Here is an 18,805-nt window from a genome sequence, read left to right on the forward strand (position 1 = left end):
GGATAAAATACAAATAAAAAAAGTGCTTTTATACTGTTTCTGCCTGAAAAATATTTTTCTGGAATAGATCATGGTAATTCATTTACATAGAAACACAACAGAGAAGCACACAGAACATATTATTGTAAGATAAGTGATAAGTACAAAATAAATAAAAGAAACAGGGATATACAGTGGCTCCCAAAAGTATTCACCCCCCCTTGGACTTTTCGACATTTTATTGTGTTACAAAATGGAATCAAAATGGATTTAATTAGGAGTTTTTGCCACTGATCAACAGAAAAAAAGTCCATAATGTCAAAGTGAAAAATAAAATCTACAAATTGTTCTAAATTAATTACAAATATAAAACAGAAAATAATTGATTGCATAAGTATTCACCCCCTTTTGTTATGACACACCTAAATAAGCTCTGGTGCAACCAATTGTCTTTAGAAGTCACATAATTAGTTGAATGGAGTCCACCTGTCTCTGGGAGGTCCCACAGTTGGTTAGTACATTTCCTAACAAAAACTACATCATAAAGACGAAGGAACATTCAAAGCAAATCTGGAATAAGGTTCTTCAAAAGCACCAATCAGGGGTAGGATATAAGAACATTTCCAAGGCACTGAATATCCCCCGGAGCACAGTGAAGTCCATTATTAAGAAATTGAGAGAATATGGCACAACTGTGAATCTGTCTAGAACAGGCCGTCCTCAAAAACTGAGTATCCGGGCGAGAAGGGCACTAGTCAGGGAGGCCACCAAGAGGCCTATGGCAACTCTAAAGGAGTTACAGTCTTCCACGGCCCGGGTGCTTCACAAAACTGGCCTTTATGGGAGAGTGGCAAAAAGAAAGCCATTGTTGAAAAAAACTCACATCAAATCTCGGCTAGAGTTTGCCAGAAGGCATGTGGGAGACTCTGAGACCAAGTGGAAGAAGATTCTATGGTCTGATGAGACCAAAATAGAGCTTTTTGGCCTCAACGCTAAGCGCTATGTTTGGCGCAAGCCTAACACCGCACATCATCCTGAGAACACCATCCCTACCGTGAAGCATGGTGGTGGCAGCATCATGCTATGGGGATGCTTCTCTGCGTCAGGGCCTGGAAAGCTCGTGAAGATAGAGGGCAAAATGGATGCAGCAAAGTACAGAGAAATCCTGGAGGAAAACCTGCTGAAGTCTGCAAGAGACCTGGGACTTGGGAGAAGATTCATCTTCCAGCATTACAATGACCCCAAACATACAGCCAAAGCCACACTGGAGTGGTTTAAAAACAAAAAGTTCAATGTTCTGGAGTGGCCCAGTCAAAGCCCAGACCTCAATCCAATTGAGAATATGTGGAAAGAGTTGAAAATTGCTGTTCACCCATCCCCATCCAACTTGACGGAGCTTGAGCAATTTTGCAAAGAAGAATGGGCAAAAATTGCAGTGTCCAGATGTGCAAAGCTGGTAGAGACCTATCCAAATAGACTCATGGCTGTAATTGCTGCCAAAGGTGCCTCTACCAAATATTGACTCAAGAGGGTGAATAATGCAATCAATTCTTTTCTGTTTTGTAATTTAGAACAATTTGTAATTTTATTTTTCACTTTGACATTATGGACTTTTTTGTGTTGATCAGTGGCAAAAACTCCAAGGGGGGTGAATACTTTTGAGAGCCACTGTATGTTCTAATCCAAGGCTATTATTGTAGCATGGCCAGGTCCTGTTGTAGGTGAGTACCCAAGGTCTGGAAAGTATGGGGATGATTTCAGAGAATACTATGGAGATTAAAATGACCAAGTACATCATTAGTCATAGCAGTGCCTGTTACATTATAAATTTGAGGGGTATTTTATTATCCCCTATTGTGCATTGTTTGACTTAGACCTTTTTGTATAATTTTATAGTTGTTTTTTGTACCATTTTTTATAACACCATCCCTTTTTTAGGATATCTTGAAATAAAACTCCCTCTACAGCAGTTAATGCACAGTGTAATATTTCTTAATGCGTGTCATTTAAGGTTTAACTTAAGTGTCATATTACAGTACATGACTGAGTTATACATGCAGAGGGTACAAAGCTTTCAGCATTTTCAGCTTCTTTGTTTATGGTGAATTGGTTATAATTTGTAAGTTATTTTCTAAGGCTTATTTTGTATTTATAAATGTATCGTGTACCAATATGTATACATTTTAAAAGTATTTATTCATTGGCACTCAAATTGTCTCCATTTTTAAACTGTTTACATCCGGCTGTGCATAGGAGTACCTGCACTTTTCTGTTGATAATTTCACCCCTATATATATATATACACACACACACACACACACACACACACTTACACTTCAATGAGGTCCATGTCAGATGCTTCAGGTTCAATTGTAGAAAAAATCATCACCCCAACCATTTCATCTTTTTCTGCTTTTCTCTTCCCCATCTTCCAATCCTATAAAAAGTATAAATTGTTGACTGTCATGTACACTGTCAGAGCTGTACATTCGTTCTGCAATTGTAACTAGCAAGACAAGATTAATATGGTCATACTACCTTCGTAGTAATTGGAAAATATTTGGGGTACCATTGTACATGTTTGCTTACTTGCTTTTAAAGCTGTCTGCACAACTTTGATAAACAAGGTATCTGAGTGAGGAACATTTGCAATGTCAAAAGAATGGTGTTGGCAGCCATCTGAAATCTAATTGTAATACAAAAATGTATTAAATTAGATTTGACATGTAAGGTGCATTCCGGTTAAAATAAATGCATCAGTTGCAAAGGGATATTACTCCTACTACGACGACTACTGAAAATAATAATAATAATAATAATAATAATAATAATAATAATAATAATAATATTATAGCACTTATATATGCACTGGTTGCTTGTTACATCTTTCATAATTAAATTATAGGTTCCCTACAATCATTAAAGCTATTTTTTTCCAAGTTTTCCACTTTTGTATACATTATGCCAAACCTAACTGACTTCCATTACACGAGAGTAGATGTTAAAACTGCATGCTGATTTGAACTCGGCTCTCGCCAAGATAAGCACCAACTAAGACGTAGCTTTACAGTAAACTAATGTGATCCATATATGTCTGGATCACATTAGCAATTGTTTCCTGGTGTTGATGGCTGAAGTGTAATGCTGGCTCCAGGGATCAGCTTATTGCCTCCCTAGCGCATCAGCACACACAACGGCTGCGATGCTGGCTCCGGGGATCAACCACAGTGCGGTCTCCCCAGCGCATCAGTATGACAACTTAGATTGAGCTAAGTAGGGTACATCTCTGGGGTCTTCAAGTGGGCACCTTCCATCCTCTGTGTTTCGTCGACTAGCCCACGACACCTCAAGAGGGCTCGACGGTGATTCTGGCATCCCAGCATCACCCCCCTCCGTCCCCCACTCAACTCAATATTACCCACTGTACTTAAATAACAAGCAGTTGACTCTTCTCATTTCATTATCATTTTTAATCATGATGCAATAAATATAAAACTAACTTTGGTCTAACAGTCTAACCTTTGAGTCTCATATCCGCAATGTCACTAAGGTGTCCTTTTTTCATCTCCGGAACATAGCCCGTCTGCGCCCTGTCTTGTCCATGCCCAATGCAGAGAGGCTAGTGCATGTCTTCTTTTCCTCCCAGCTCGATTACTGTAATGTTTTGCTTCCAAGGCTGCTATTGGCAGGCTGCAATACATATAGAACTCTGCCGCTCCCATTTTTAACTGGCTACAGATTGGGTGCTCATATTACACCAGTTCTTGCCTCTTTGCATTGGTTGCCGGTCAAGAGTAGGATTGATTTTAAAATTTTACTGCTAACTGATAAGGCTCTAAAGGGCTTGACCCCAAATTACATCTCTGATTTGTTAACGAGGTACATTCCCACACGTAACCTTTGCTCTGCGAATTCGGGTCTGTTAAGGATTCCAATGGCTAAGCTTTTTTTTTTTTTTAATAATCTGTTCTATTTTTAATTATATGCTTGTGTATTTGTTGTTGTATTTAGTGTTATTGTTCTAAATTGTTCATCGCTTTGAGATGCTTGCATTTAGGCACTATACAAAATACAGATGATTATTATTATTATTATAAAGAAATAACATGTTGTAACAAAGTGCTTTGCTCTGAGATTAACAGTATGCCAGTCTGCTTGGAAGCAAACAATCTGCTTTTCATTTGTTTCTTCAATTAAATTACATTACTCCTAAGAAAATAACCATATGAAAAAGCACCTAAACTCCTCCGCAGTGTGTCTTGGCTGCCTACCTTATCATCCTGGAAACTGAGGAACAGCTGGAAGACCTCACTGTTGGAAATAACAGGATGTCGGCACATTCTGGTCATCCACCCCTGGAGCCTTTCCATTCGCATCTTAATGAAATCCTCCTCAAAGCGTCCTGGAAGACAGTCATTCATTACAAATTAGTAAAATTTTCTCCAGGATTGCCAAATAAGTGTCAATGGATGGCCTAGGGCTGTTTGTAAAATATATTTTATGGAAAACCAAAAAGACCAAGACTAGTGCTAATTGGGGTCTGTGAAACCATCCAATAAATGCCAACTGACAGATGACAATTTACCCCTACATAAAACTGGAAGAATTTTAGTAAGCAACCAGATAGACTGTACCCAAGAGTAGTGTTGTTGGTTTACATACATTTACATGCTGTAGGTAAAAAGTTTCAATCAGGGTTGGGGTCAATTTATTTTTTTCAATTCCATTTCCATTTCCAAATCCTCTTTTTTTTTTTTTTTAATAATTTAGTAGTCGACGATTGATTTTTACCCCATTTTTCGTCCTAATTTGAAATGGCCAATTGCATTATTTTTAGGCTTAGCTCACCGCTACCACACCTGCGCTTGGAGCGGCGAAGATGAATACAGGCTGTCCTCCGAAACGTGTGCCATCAGCCGACTGCTTTTTTTCACTGTGCAGGCCAGCCATGCAGCTACCTCAGACCTACAGTGTCAGAGGACAACGCAGCTCTGGGCAGCTTACAGGCAAGCCCGCAGGCACCCGGACAGTCTACAGGGGTCACTGGTGCGCGGTGAGCCAAGGACTCTATAGCCGACCTAAGCCCTCCCCACCCAGGTGACGCTCGGCCAATTGTGCACTGCCCCTTGGCAGCTCTCGTCCACGGTCAGCTGTGGAATAGCCTGGACTCAAACCGGTGACCTCCAGGCTCACGTGGAGTGCCTTTACCGGATGTGCCACTCGGGAGCCCCCGCAATTCCTTTTTAAAATCAATTCCTAATTCCAATTCCATTTTATTCAATTCCAATTCCAAGTCCTTTTACGACACAAGCTTTGGAATTGATTAAAAGGGAATAGCAAATGGAATTGGGAAGTGATTTTAAAAAGGAATTGGAAATTAATTGGAACTGGTTTGATTGCATTCTAAAGATATCCCTAAGTACAGATGTGAGAACTGACAGGATTTTGTGGCTGAAGTGTGGCCACTATAAGATTGCAAAATCATTTGAACATTTCTACATTTTATGAATTTACTATTGTTGAAATTTAAAGCTGAGCACATCAAAACATCCACATTTTTCCATGTTTCAATTTCTGGGAAAATAACAACTACCAGTCCTGCCTGGAGAAATTAGTGAATGATGTTATTGTCATGCTCCGCTGTCCTTAAAGGCATTCAACCATGTCAGATTTACCTGTGACCTGTTTATCTGGCAACGAAGGGATTGGAATGGCTGATCCAAACTTGTCCAGGAGCCGTTCATACAACCAATCAAAGTGTTTGTATCGGTGATTGACAGGTCTGTTAGTGGTCTAAAAAAAAAAAAAAAAGACTGCAATACAGACTGATGTATTTGTCACATTAAAATGGCTAAAAATGGTCTGTACATTATGACAGAGTACACTACACATGTGATCTGAATAAGCTGTTAATGCAACATTTCTGTTAAAAGCTAAATTGTTTTCAACTGGTTTCTGTCCAACAGGACTCCTCAAAGCTGTACACTGTTGCAGGGATGCGGGGAAAAAACAAAAACAAAAAACATATAAATGTCTGATTGGCTTTGGGAATGGAAATAAGTGTGATGTTAAGAAACCAATGGTCCCTGATATAGTTTCAAATGTTTGTACAATTAGTACAGTTTGTACAGAAGAGCAGGCTTAACATGTTGAACGGCAATGCTGCTATCAACATCAAGCAAGCAAAGTCAGAAAAAGGGAGCTTTTCAACATTTTAAACATGAACGACTAAGTCAGAGAAAAGGCAGATTGCTTTTAATAACTAGATTGCAAGCTCAGAATGACATCTAGAAAACACCTAATAATTAATAAACTTGATGACTCAAAAATTGTTTAAAGGACATTAACATACAAATAACTTCACTACCTGAGATCGTCATTAAAGAAGAGGACAACTAATGATTTAAAGACTCAATTAATGGACTGAATTGACCTACTGGGAATGGTCAATTTTACTGGAATTTATGTTTTGTTAAAGAAAGACTGAAAGGGGACACTGCTCTACAAGACGTTGTGCATGCTCAACACTGCATCAACTCTCCGAGTATTCCCAATTAAACTGAAGAATAGAAACGGTTACTGAAACTATACTTGGGGAATTAAATAAATGTATATTTGCAGAAAAGTTGATAGTGGTTTAATGTAAAAAGGGTTGTGTTATATTTTGTTTTCTTACGAAAAGAATGGCTGGTTTAATCTTCCATGAAAATGAATTATAGCCAACAGCTAGAATAATTACAAGACAATCTAGGAACTTGAATAATTTTCCATAAAGAACAGATGATTGGGTGTTAAAATGTTTTTGTGCTTTGATTCTAATTAAAGGATAATTATATTTTTAACTGACTGATAAAGAATAAAGAATGATTTCGTAACATCCTATTAATTGGAGTTATATTCATTTCTTTACTGACTCAAACAATTACCCTGCTTGCATATTATTATAGTTATTGGCTTAAGAATATAATTAGTCTTACAGAATAGACAAAATTAAAGGCAATTAATTAATGTGTTGCTTTCACTTGTAATTCACATTGACACTGAGATGTTGCCTAACCATAATTGCTTACTGAGATTAATGTGGTGATTTATAATATTTTGATATAAACTTTCTTTCCTAATTTTGTACTGCATTTTGTTCACACACTTGATAAAAGTTATAAAAGATATAACATGTTTGATTGTGCAATTGTTTCCTCGTGATCTTGAGCTCATTTGGGCGAAATGTGTAACTAAGAGTGCTAACTGAATTAAACGTTAGGTTATTATCATAACCCTGTGTGGCAGTGTGACCCCGCCTTGTGTGTATTGTTTGTTTATATGTTGCATGTAGTGTGTTAAATGTTGGTGTATAGTCATTGGTACACGGGATATAAATGGGTCTGTGTAACACGAGTGATTTCAAATGTAGATTTGTATTTAGGCACGAGGATTGCACATCACTTCACGTGCAGATAAAATGTGTATACTGTGTGTCACGGGATTGCACTTAATTAATTCATGTGCAGTTGTACCGAGATTCCAATTGAATGATTGATTAGCAATCGAGTCTCGGTACAACTGCATAAAAGCTGCATGTTTTCACCCACTCGGGGTTGGGTGTGTTCGAGAGTGGAGAACAGGTGAGAGAGAAAGGAGCGTGTACTAAATAACAATTGCTACTACGTGCTGGAGAACCAGCACGGTACTTGTTTGTCCGTTTCATCCCGTTTGTGTTTGTTTACTGTTTTGTTTGGCCCTTGTGCCTGTTTGTTTTGTGTGTGTTTTGTTCAACTCTTTTATTTGAATTATTATTTTATAAAGAAACCGAGCATGTTCGCGTCTCGGTTTTTCCCACAGCTGTTTGTTTGTGTCTTCTTCTGGGTCTGACGTCACCACTGCAGCCATCCTGTCACACCCTGGTTCCCTGAAACCATTACAAAATGGGTGTTTCCCCTTTAAGACACTCGAACCTGAAAACTTTATACCAAAGACTTCTCGTCAGAGCTGTGTGACGTGGCTGCCAAGAGCAATATAGGAGCTACGCACAACGACAATGATATTCCTATTTCAGGGAACCAGGGTTATGATAATAACCTAATGTTCCCTTTCAAGTATGGAATATTAACCATTACAGAATGGGTCAGTATACCCAAGCTGTCGCAAGGACATGGTTGTATACCACTGTGCTACAAAGCTAAGCCGAAATCGCCTTGTGCTTGTTAATCAGTATCCCAGCAATAGCTGGAAAAAACATTAAAATTAACTCACCTAATGTTCAGCACTCAGGGTTCTGCGGATCTACGACATTCAGTCGGTATAAACTGGTACTTTGTATGTAAAAATAATGTGAAATAATGTATAATGTGATATCTTGTAACAATTGTAAGTCGCCCTGGATAAGGGCGTCTGCTAAGAAATAAATAATAATAATGGTAAAAGTATGGGGGAAGCCCACACTGCTGCACTGCACATGTCCTGGACAGATGCACCCTGGAACAAAGCCCATGAAGTCGCCTGACCCCTGGTGGAATGGCCGGTGAGCTTCTCTGGTGGAGGCACATTGGTCAGTTCATAAGCAGTCTTAACTGTGCCTGTCAACCATATAGACAGATGCTGCTTAGACAGAGCCTGTCCTTGGGACTTAGCCCCGTAACAGACAAAGAATTGTTCTGACTGCCTCCAGCTTTTAGTCCTGTCAACATAATACACTAATGCCCGCACTGGGTAAAGTGTATGGAGCTGGCGCTCCCTGTCAGATTTGGAAAGGAGGGGGATGGAAAGCCTCCAATTCCACCGACTGGATAACATGAAAAGCGGTCTTCGGCAAAAAAGCAGGGTTAGTATGAAGGGGATTTCGATATCTAGAATGCTTGCATTTCACTCACCCGCTTAGCGGAGGTGATTGCAAGCAAGAAAGCTGCCTTGAAAGACAAAAATGGAGGTTTCCTCAGTACATTAAGCACTACATTCAACCTCCAAACAAGGACCTATATCCTTCACCAGTGCCCTAAGCCATCGAGTGCCTTTCAAAAATTACCCCTCCAGGAAATTAGCTCCTGGTAAAACTGAATCGATTTTTACATGGCACACCAAGATGGCTGCCAAATACACCTTTAAAAGTAGAGGGAGATTTCCCCTCATCAAAAAGGTCCCATAAAAACTGCAGTATAACTGCCATAGGGCATGCCATGGGTTTGAAACCACGAGACAAGCACCACGCCTGGAACACACCCCACTTGTACCCGTACTGGGAACAGGTAGAGGCTGCCCTGGCATTTTGTAGGGTGTCAATCACCCTGTTCGATAAGCCCAGCTGGCTCAAATGCAGCCGTTCAGGGGCCAGACCTAGAGCTGAGGCTCAATAGGTTGGGGGGCCACAGAGTGCCCTGCGCCTGGCTGAGCAGGTCACAGCGCATCGGCAGTTCCCACAGTTGGCCGCTCAGAAGCTGCATCAGGGAGGAGAACCAGACTCCTGGGCCACAATGTGGCTACTAGTGGTACCCTGGCCCAGTCATGCCTGACCTTCTTCAGGCATAGCGGGAGCAGCGCAAGTGGTGGAAATCCATAGAGTAGACGGGCTGGCCACAGGTGTGCCAGTGCGTCTATCCATAGAGGTCCTCCTTCTTCTTTTATGGAGAACCACAGGGGACAGTGTGCAGACTCCTTAAAGGCAAAAAGGTCTACCTCTGCTCCCCCGAATCTCTCCCAAATGAGGCTCAAGACCTCAGGATGCAGTCTCCAGCCTGCACTGCTAGGGACTCCCCCTCGAGAGGAGGTACACAGCCCAATTGATCACTCCAGGCAGGTTGACTGCCCGGAGTGAGAGGAGGTTCTCTTGTGCCCACAGCATAAGCTTGTGGGCCACACAGTGGACCACCCTGGTGGTTGATGTTGTCCGTACAGACGTTGTCCGTACAGACCAGCACATGTCTCCCCTGAACCTGCTCAAAAAATGTTTGCAAGGACAGGTACACTGCCTGCAGTTCTAAAACACTGATGTGGCGACCCTTCCACAGGGGCTGCCACACCCTGTACACCTCGGCCATCCCACATTCCACCCCAACCCGGGGCTTCTCTCCTGGTGATGTCGAGACACTGTCAACAGGAGGTTGCGATTCAAAATGGGCTGACAAGCTGTGCAGTTGAACCAAGCCTGCAGGGGGTGCATATGTAGAAGACCCAGTGGAAGGGTATGGGATGCTGCTGCCATCAGGCCCAGAAGCCTCTAAAAAACCACTACTGTAAGTGCCCTACTGAGCTGAAACAGCTCTAGGCAGGAGGTTACTCTCCTCACTTTGTTGTCTGAGCCCTGAGTCCAGGTGCACCCCTAGATAGGTAACCAGGTGCACCTCTAGGTAGGTAACTAGGCACAGTTCACCTTCAGGCCCAACCAGTGTAGATGGTTGGTGACAAATTCTTTGTGTTTGTGTGCCTGTGCTGGAGACTCGGTGCAATTAAGCCAATTGTCCAGGTAGTTGAGGACTCTGATACCTCTGAATCTCAACGGGGCCAGTATGCATTTTGTAAAAATGTGTGGAGCTAGAGAGAGACCGAACGGCAAAACACAGAACTGGAATACTGTTCTGTGAAAAGCGAACCTCAGGTACTTCCTGTGCATTGGTTTTATGCGGATGTGAAAACAGACGTCCTTTAGGTCCACCGTTGTGAACCAGTCACCTGGCCTTATGGACTGCAACAGCTGTTGCAAAGTTAGCATCTTGAACCATCTCCGACTCAGATACAAGTTTACCTGTCTGAGATCGAGGATCGGTCTGAGGCCGCCATGCCATTTTGGCACCAGAAAATACCTGGAAAAAAACCTGAAACCCGCTCTTGTTGTGGGGTGTCTACTATGCAACTGGCTGCTTTTGCAGTAGAGCTGCTACTTCCTGAGTGTCCCGGAAAGGAGGAGGGCTGTGTTGGAACTGAAGTGAGTAACAAGTCTGTACAGTATTGAGCACCCAGGGGCCTGTGGTGCACAGGTTCCAGTAGTGTGTTTCTGTGGCTCCAGAAGAAGGGGCCCTGGACCTGTGGTAGCAATATCCTAGGACTGCTGCTTCACCTGAGGCTCAGCCTGCACCTGTTGCCTAAACACAAGGCGCTTTAAAGTACGCCTGCCTCCGCAAAAAGTGGTTGTGGGCTGTTTCCAGGTGGGTCCTTGTGGCAAAGTGCCCCGCCCCTGTGTGCATGTGTGTGTTCTGTGTATGTATGTATGCGTGCGTATGTTAATGTTGGTGTATAGATTGGTACACGGGATATAAACGGGTCTGTGTTTCACGTGTGTTTAAAGTGTATAATTATATTTAGGCACGGGATTGCACATCACGCACGTGCATTTAAAATATAATATGTGAACACTGGGTTTCACGTAATGAATTCACGTGCTGGGATTCAAGTGAATAATTAATTAGTAATTGAATCCCAGCACAATAGTATATATAGACGCACATTTCATTCAGTCGGGGTTGGGTGTTCGGAAGAGGAGCACGGGTGAGAGAGAAAGGAGTTAAAATAAGTGATAATAATAATTATAAGTGTTTTGTTTGTACTCACCGTGTTTGTTTGTCTCTCCGTGCACCGTTTGTTTAGTGTTAGTCCGTTTTGTCTGTCTGTTTATTTTGGCGTGTAGTGCCGTGTCCAGTGTTTTTGTTGTTACAACCTTTTTATTTTCTGTTCTGTTTATTAAATGCTGAGCGCGATCACGCGCTCAGCTATACCAAAACCCCAAGGCTCTCTGTGTTACTTCCTTTCTGGTCTGACGCCACCCACTCTGGCCGTCTTTGTGACACGTGGTGTCTTCGTGGGATAGCCGCGCCTCCAAGCGTCAGACCAGGAGGGGTCTGGATTAAAAAAAAAAAAAAAAAAAAGGATTACAAATATTGTTTTGGGGAAAAAAAAATCAATGGCAGAAGACGCCATCAAACTGCGGGGCTGGTTCCTGGAGAATGCTGGGCTGGAGGCCCAGTCTTTGCCCATAGTCGTCCGGGCCCTGTGGATGATGGACAGTGAGAGATGGGAGGCATATCAGCAGGAACACACCCCAAACACCTTGGAGGAAGGTGTGGAGTTTGTCCTCAGCTACCTGGAGGCAACCATAAACGGAACCGCAGCCCAGGTAGCAGGACCACCAGCAGAGGAGTACCTGCTGTCCCCATCTCCACCAGCAGAGGGTGAATGCCTGCTGGTTGAGCGTCCACAGCCCAAGCGGAAGGAGCCTGAACGTCCTACGCCTGAGTGGGAGGAGCCCGAACGTCCTACGCCTGAGTGGGAGGAGCCCGAACGTCCTACGCCTGAGTGGGAGGAGCCCGAACGTCCTACGCCTGAGTGGGAGGAGCCCGAACGTCCTACGCCTGAGTGGGGGGAGCCCGAACGTCCACAGCCCAAGAGGGGGGAGTCGGTGCGTCCACAGCCCAAAAGGGAGGAGTCGGTGCGTCCACAGCCCAAAAGGGAGGAGTTGGTGCGTCCACAGCCCAAAAGGGAGGAGTCGGTGTGTCCACAGCCCAAAGGGAGGCAAGTCGGGGTTTCCACAGCTCTGGGACCCAAGCCACCAGCAGAGGGAAAATGCCTGCTGGTTCAGCCCCAAGAGCCGGAAGGGGAGGAGTTACAGGCCCAACCCCCTGAAAATTTTTTGGGGGGAGAGGGGCAGGAGGCTGGTGTCCCCCAGCAGCCTCTATTCATGCTGCTGAAGGCAGCACGGCGCGCACCAGCCCAGCCGCCACAGCGGAGGGAGCCAGCGCCGCCAGGAGCAGAGGAGCTGCCTCTGCCTCCGCCACCTCCACCGCTTCCTCCACTAGGAGCAGAGGAGCAGGAGCTGCCTCTGCCTCCACCACCGCCAGGAGCAGAGCAGCAGGAGCTGCCTCTGCCTCCACCATCTTCACCGGCAGGAGTAAAGCAGCAGGAGCTGCCTCTGCCTCCGCCACCACCACTGCCAGGAGCAGAGGAGCAGGAGCTGCCTCTGCCACTTCCAGGAGCAGAGGAGCTGGAGCTGCCTCTGCCTCCACCACCGCCAGGAGCAGAGGAGCTGGAGCTGCCTCTGCCTCCACCACCACCAGGAGCAGAGGAGCTGGAGCTGCCTCTGCCTCCACCACCGCCAGGAGCAGAGGAGCTGGAGCTGCCTCTGCCTCCACCACCGCCAGGAGCAGAGGAGCTGGAGCTGCCTCTGCCTCCACCACCGCCAGGAGCAGAGGAGCTGGAGCTGCCTCTGCCTCCACCACCACCAGGAGCAGAGGGGCTGGAGCTGCCTCTGCTTCCGCCACCGCCCGGAGCAGAGGAGCAGGAGCTGCCTCTGCTGCCCGTACCTCCACAGGGAGTACGGTGGCCGGAGCCCCAGAAAGGGGAGCTGCCGGCCACGAAGAAGGGGGACGAGGTCTGGAGACCACTTTCCCCAGCAGCAGTTTCGCTGCAGGAGTTCTTGTGGCCGGAGCCCCACAGGAGGGAGCTGCCGGCTACGAAGAAGGGGGAGGTCGGGGGACCACCTGCCCCCGCAGCTTTTTCGCTGCAGGACGGGACCAGCATGCTGTCAGCTGTGCCACTACCGGCAGGGGAGCTGACAGCATTTCCAGACATGGGCCCACTGAAGCCTCCCTTCCCAGCCCGAGACTTTGGCCTGGACTGCTGGGTATTTAAGGGGGGAGGTGGCCGTTGAGGCCATGTGTGCTGCGCACAAGGGGGGGTATATGTGGCAAAGTGCCCCGCCCCTGTGTGCATTTGTGTGTTCTGTGTATGTATGTATGCGTGCGTATGTTAATGTTGGTGTATAGATTGGTACACGGGATATAAACGGGCCTGTGTTTCACGTGTGTTTAAAGTGTATAATTATATTTAGGCACGGGATTGCACATCACGCACGTGCATTTAAAATATAATATGTGAACACAGGGTTTCACGTAATGAATTCACGTGCTGGGATTCAAGTGAATAATTAATTAGTAATTGAATCCCAGCACAATAGTATATATAGACGCACATTTCATTCAGTCGGGGTTGGGTGTTCGGAAGAGGAGAACGGGTGAGAGAGAAAGGAGTTAAAATAAGTGATAATAATAATTAAGTGTTTTGTTTGTACTCACCGTGTTTGTTTGTCTCTCCGTGCACCGTTTGTTTAGTGTTAGTCCGTTTTGTCTGTCTGTTTATTTTGGCGTGTAGTGCCGTGTCCAGTGTTTTTGTTGTTACAACCTTTTTATTTTCTGTTCTGTTTATTAAATGCTGAGCGCGATCACGCGCTCAGCTATACCAAAACCCCAAGTCTCTCTGTGTTACTTCCTTTCTGGTCTGACGCCACCCACTCTGGCCGTCTTTGTGACAGTCCTCCAGAAGTGGAAGCAACCTGATGTGCCAGTTTCTCGTGAAACTGGGGCTTAGGGTGCCACTGTGCTGCCAGCTTACGTGGTGGAGTTGGCGCTTAGGGAGAGGAAGCATCAGTTCTTTCTCATGCGCAATGGCATTGCTGCGACATCGGGTCCACCGCCGGTCCAAACGTGTGACCTGAGGTGACCAGATTACCCAGCAGTGCCGTCTTGTCCCTGTCAAGAACACGTGCCTGGGAGAGCCAAAGTTGCCTGCGAGGAGCCACCAGTGTTGTCAGATTTCTGCCTATCGTCTTTCCAGTAAGCTAGCACAGCCAGAGCAAGTTCCTGGAGATCTAGTGCAGCTCATCCAGCTGTTGAGACGAGGGCTTGTGAGTCTTGGCAATGGACCCAAGAAGGTGTCCCTGGTAAGCCACAAGGATGCTATTCATTCATGCTTCCCAGGTATGAGGTAAATGCACTAGCTGCAAAAGCCTTTTTGAGGATGACCTCTGTCACCCTGCACTGCTTGTTCGGGCACGCCACATCCTTGGACAGCAAGGACAGATTGGTAATCTGAACCAGTGCTGCAATAGGTGCTTTTACTGGCATTAAATGGGTCAGACCCAGTTTGTCAGTTTCAAATACATTGTATAAGGAGTATACGGCTACAGCTGGATGTTCCCAGGTGGACTGCAGCTCAAATAGGAAGTCGGGGTGGACTGGAGGGGCAGCAGCAGGAATAGTAGCCTGTCCTCCTTCACCACAGGCCAGGGCACCTACAAGACTGCAGTAGCCTTCTGCATCAGGGGCATAAGCTCTGCTGATAAGGAGAGCTGTGTCACTGGGGTGCTGTCAGAGTTTGCATCAGCAGATGGGAACGCTATATCCTGTTCATCAGCCTTCTCAGAGGCGATGATAGATAGTGTTGTCCTCTAGATCACATGCCATTACCTGCACAGGAGCATATGGGGCAAGTGGGGGAGAAACTGGTGGTACTGGTGGTGCTGAGTGCTCTTGCAGTAGTTCATTAAGAATAAGTTGCTGGCCTCCCAGATCTTATCCATCTGCCCCATATCTGCCGAATATGAGCAGCGAGGCTTCTTCCTCCTCCATTTTGGAGGGGGAGAAGGTGAGGGATAATTGGGGGAGGAGGATGAGGAAGGTGAGGATCATGGCTTCTCGACCGGACTCCTTCAAATGCGACGCCTACCCTTTCTTGACACACAACCCTGGGAGGTGGGTCCAGTGTCACTGACAGAGCGTGGCGATGCTGAGCACTGAGCGGGAGTCAGGGAGCGTTCTCTGGAATGATAGGCCACCCGACTCTCAAGCGTACACTTAGTGAAGGGGGCACACAAATGGCCTTGCAAGAAACACATGCATGAAACCCAGGCATGGCACAGCAGGGCAGGGCTCACACAGTAGACAATAGAGACAGTGTCAGTGCAGACAGCAGACAGTGTCAATGCGCCCAGTATTATATATATATATATATATATATATATATATATATATATATATATATATATATATATATATATATACATACATACATACAGTGCCGTGAAAAAGTATTTGCCCCCTGTCTGATTTTATGCATTTTTGCATATTTTTTATACTGAATGTTATCAGTTCTTCAACCAAAACCTAATATTAGATAAAAGGCATCCTGAGTGAACAAATAACACAAAAATGTTATACATATTTCATTTACTTATTAAAGAAAGTTATGCAACACCCAAGGTCCCTGTGTGAAAAAGTAATCGCCCCCTTAGACTCAATAACTGGTTACGCCATCTTTAGCAGCAATAACTGCAACCAAACGCTTCCTGTAGTTATTGATTAGTCTCTCACAGCGCTGTGGAGGAATTTTGGTCCACTCCTCCATGCAGAACTGCTTCAACTCAGTGACATTTGTAAGTTTGAGCATGAACTGCTCGTTTCAGGTCCTGCCACAACATCTCAATGGGGAAAAGGTCTGGACTTTGACTAGGCCATTCCAAAACTCCAAATTTCTTGTTCTTCAACCATTCTGATGTAGACTTGCTTGTGTGTTTCGGATCATTGTCTTGCTGCATGACCCAGCTGTGCTTCAGCTTCAGCTCACGGACGGATGGCCTGACATTCTCCTGTAGAATTCTCTGATACAGAGTAGAATTCATGGTTCCTTCAATGATGGCAAGGCGTCCAGGTCCTGATGCAGCAAAGCATCCCCAAACCATGACACTACCACCACCATGCTTGACAGTTGGTATGAGGTTCTTACTGTGGAATGCAGTGTTTGGTTTTCGCCAGACATAACGGGACCCATGTCAGCCAAAAAGTTCCACTTTTGACTCATCTGTCCATAGAACATTGTTCCAGAACTCTTGAGGATCATCCAGGTGCTTTTTGGTAAACTTAAGACGAGCATTTGTGTTCTTCTTAGTGACCAATGGTTTCCGCCTTGCTTCTCTGCCATGAATCCCATTTTTGCCCAGTGTCTTTCTGATGGTGGAGTCATGAACACTGACCTTAGCCGAGGCAAGAGAGGCCTGCAGATCCCTGGATGTTGTTCTAGGGTTCTTTGTGACTTCCTGGACGATTTTACGTGTTGCACTTGGAGAGATTTTGGCAGGACGGCCACTCCTGGGAAGATTCACTACTGTCCCTGATAGGCAGCAACAACTTTTTTTCCGGAGGTCCCAAATCAGGCCTGGTTGTTAACCAAAGTACTCAAACAGCTAACCCTAATTATCCCTTTAATTGGGTTGAGTTACCTGGGGGGGGGGGCAATAACTTTTTCACACCTGAAGATTGCATGTTTGATTACCTTGCATACCAAACAAATGAAAGAAGCACCAAACTTTGGTGTCATTTTTTCTCTCAGACTCCCTCTATATACTACTACAACCCACAAAAAAATCTGACCAAATACAATGTGAAAAATGTGCAAAAATGTAGAAAATCAGACAGGGGGCTGTGGCAGGATAGCAGCAGAGGGAAGACTCACAGATAGAAAGTGCAGTGAAACCAAAATATTTTAATTAACAAAACACAAATAAAAAGGCACGGTGGCCAACCAAAAAAGACGAACACAAAAACAGGCTTTAAACATCAACTATACAGAAAGAATCACTCACTCTCTCACACACGTCTTTTCACTGTTCCAAACACTCACCTCCTAACAAACACTCTAACAATACAAAAAACACAGAACCACCACAAAATAGGCTGCACCCCATCACACACCTCCCCTCCTTGTGTGCAGCACAACATGGCCTAAATGGCCACCTCCCCCCTCAGTCTCAAAGTCCCGGAAGAGGGGGAAGCACAGTGTCCATGGGGGTGGCCATGGTGGGAGGTCCGGCACCCCCCAACTCTTCGTGGCCGGCAGCTCCCTCTTCCGGGGCTCCCGCCACACACTATCCTGCCGCAAACGTGCGGCTGGGGGAGCTGGTCTCCTGACCTCCCCCCCTTTCTTCATGGCCGGCAGCTCCCCTCCGTGGGGCTCCGGCCACAGTGTAGCGACCCCAGGCGAAGCAGGACCCTCAACGACCCCAGGCGAAGCAGGATCCCTGGCGACCCCAGGCGACGGCAGCAGCAGCGGACCCTCGGGAGGCGACGGCAGCAGCAGCGGACCCTCGGGAGGCGACGGCAGCAGCAGCGGACCCTCGGGAGGCGACGGCAGCAGCAGCGGACCCTCGGGAGGTGGAGGCAGAGGCAGCTCCTGCTCCTCTCCCTCGGGTGGTGGTGGAGGCAGAGGCAGCTCCTGCTCCTCTCCCTCGGGTGGTGGAGGCAGAGGCAGCTCCTGCTCCTCTCCCCCGGGTGGTGGTGGTGGAGGCAGAAGCAGCTCCTGCTCCTCTCCCTCGGGTGGTGGTGGTGGTGGAGGCAGAGGCAGCTCCTGCTCCTCTCCCTCAGGTGGTGGAGGCAGAGGCAGCTCCTGCTCCTCTCCCTCGGGTGGTGGTGGTGGTGGAGGCAGAGGCAGCTCCTGCTCCTCTCCCTCAGGTGGTGGAGGCAGAGGCAGCTCCTGCTCCTCTCCCTCGGGTGGTGGTGGTGGAGGCAGAGGCAGCTCCTGCTCCTCTCCCTCGGGTGGTGGTGGTGGAGGCAGAGGCAGCTCCTGCTCCTCTCCCTCGGGTGGTGGTGGTGGAGGCAGAGGCAGCTCCTGCTCCTCTCCCTCGGGTGGTGGTGGTGGAGGCAGAGGCAGCTCCTGCTCCTCTCCCTCGGGTGGTGGCGGCGGGAACAGCAGCTCGTCTCCCTCCGGTGGCGCTGCTGGCTCCTCCGACAGCGGGGTTAGAGCTGTTGGCGCTGCCGGCTCCTCCGACAGCGGGGGTAGGGCTGGTGGCGCTGCCGGCTCCTCCGACAGCGGGGGTAGGGCTGGTGGTGGGCGTCTCCGCTGGGCTCCCTTCAGCAGCAAAAACAGCGGCTGCTGTGGAGCCTGAGCTTCACGCCCTTGTCCCTCCCAAAAAAAAATAGGGGTTTGGGCCTTCAGCTCCTCCCCTCCGGACACAGGACGCACTGGCTCCTCCCCTCCGGACCGAGGACGCACAGGCTCCTTCCCTCTGGGCCGTAGACGC

The 18,805-nt window shown here is 46.5% G+C and overlaps 1 protein-coding gene across 3 annotated transcripts in view; it reads right to left on the reverse strand.

Moving 5' to 3' along the window:
• Window positions 1–18,805, reverse strand: part of LOC117411388 (sorting nexin-9-like) — a 227,263-nt gene that overhangs the window by 48,188 nt on the left and 160,270 nt on the right. For all 3 annotated transcript variants that reach the window (XM_059025354.1, XM_034921779.2, XM_034921780.2), the window contains 3 exons: window positions 5,655–5,772; window positions 4,251–4,381; window positions 2,313–2,416 (listed from right to left, as the gene is read on the reverse strand). In XM_059025354.1, coding sequence (XP_058881337.1) covers window positions 2,313–2,416; window positions 4,251–4,381; window positions 5,655–5,772 — 353 coding nt within the window. The remainder of the gene's footprint in view (window positions 1–2,312; window positions 2,417–4,250; window positions 4,382–5,654; window positions 5,773–18,805) is intronic.

Source organism: Acipenser ruthenus, chromosome 6, assembly GCF_902713425.1.
Source record: "Acipenser ruthenus chromosome 6, fAciRut3.2 maternal haplotype, whole genome shotgun sequence".
In the NCBI taxonomy this organism is placed as follows: Eukaryota; Metazoa; Chordata; class Actinopteri; order Acipenseriformes; family Acipenseridae; genus Acipenser; species Acipenser ruthenus.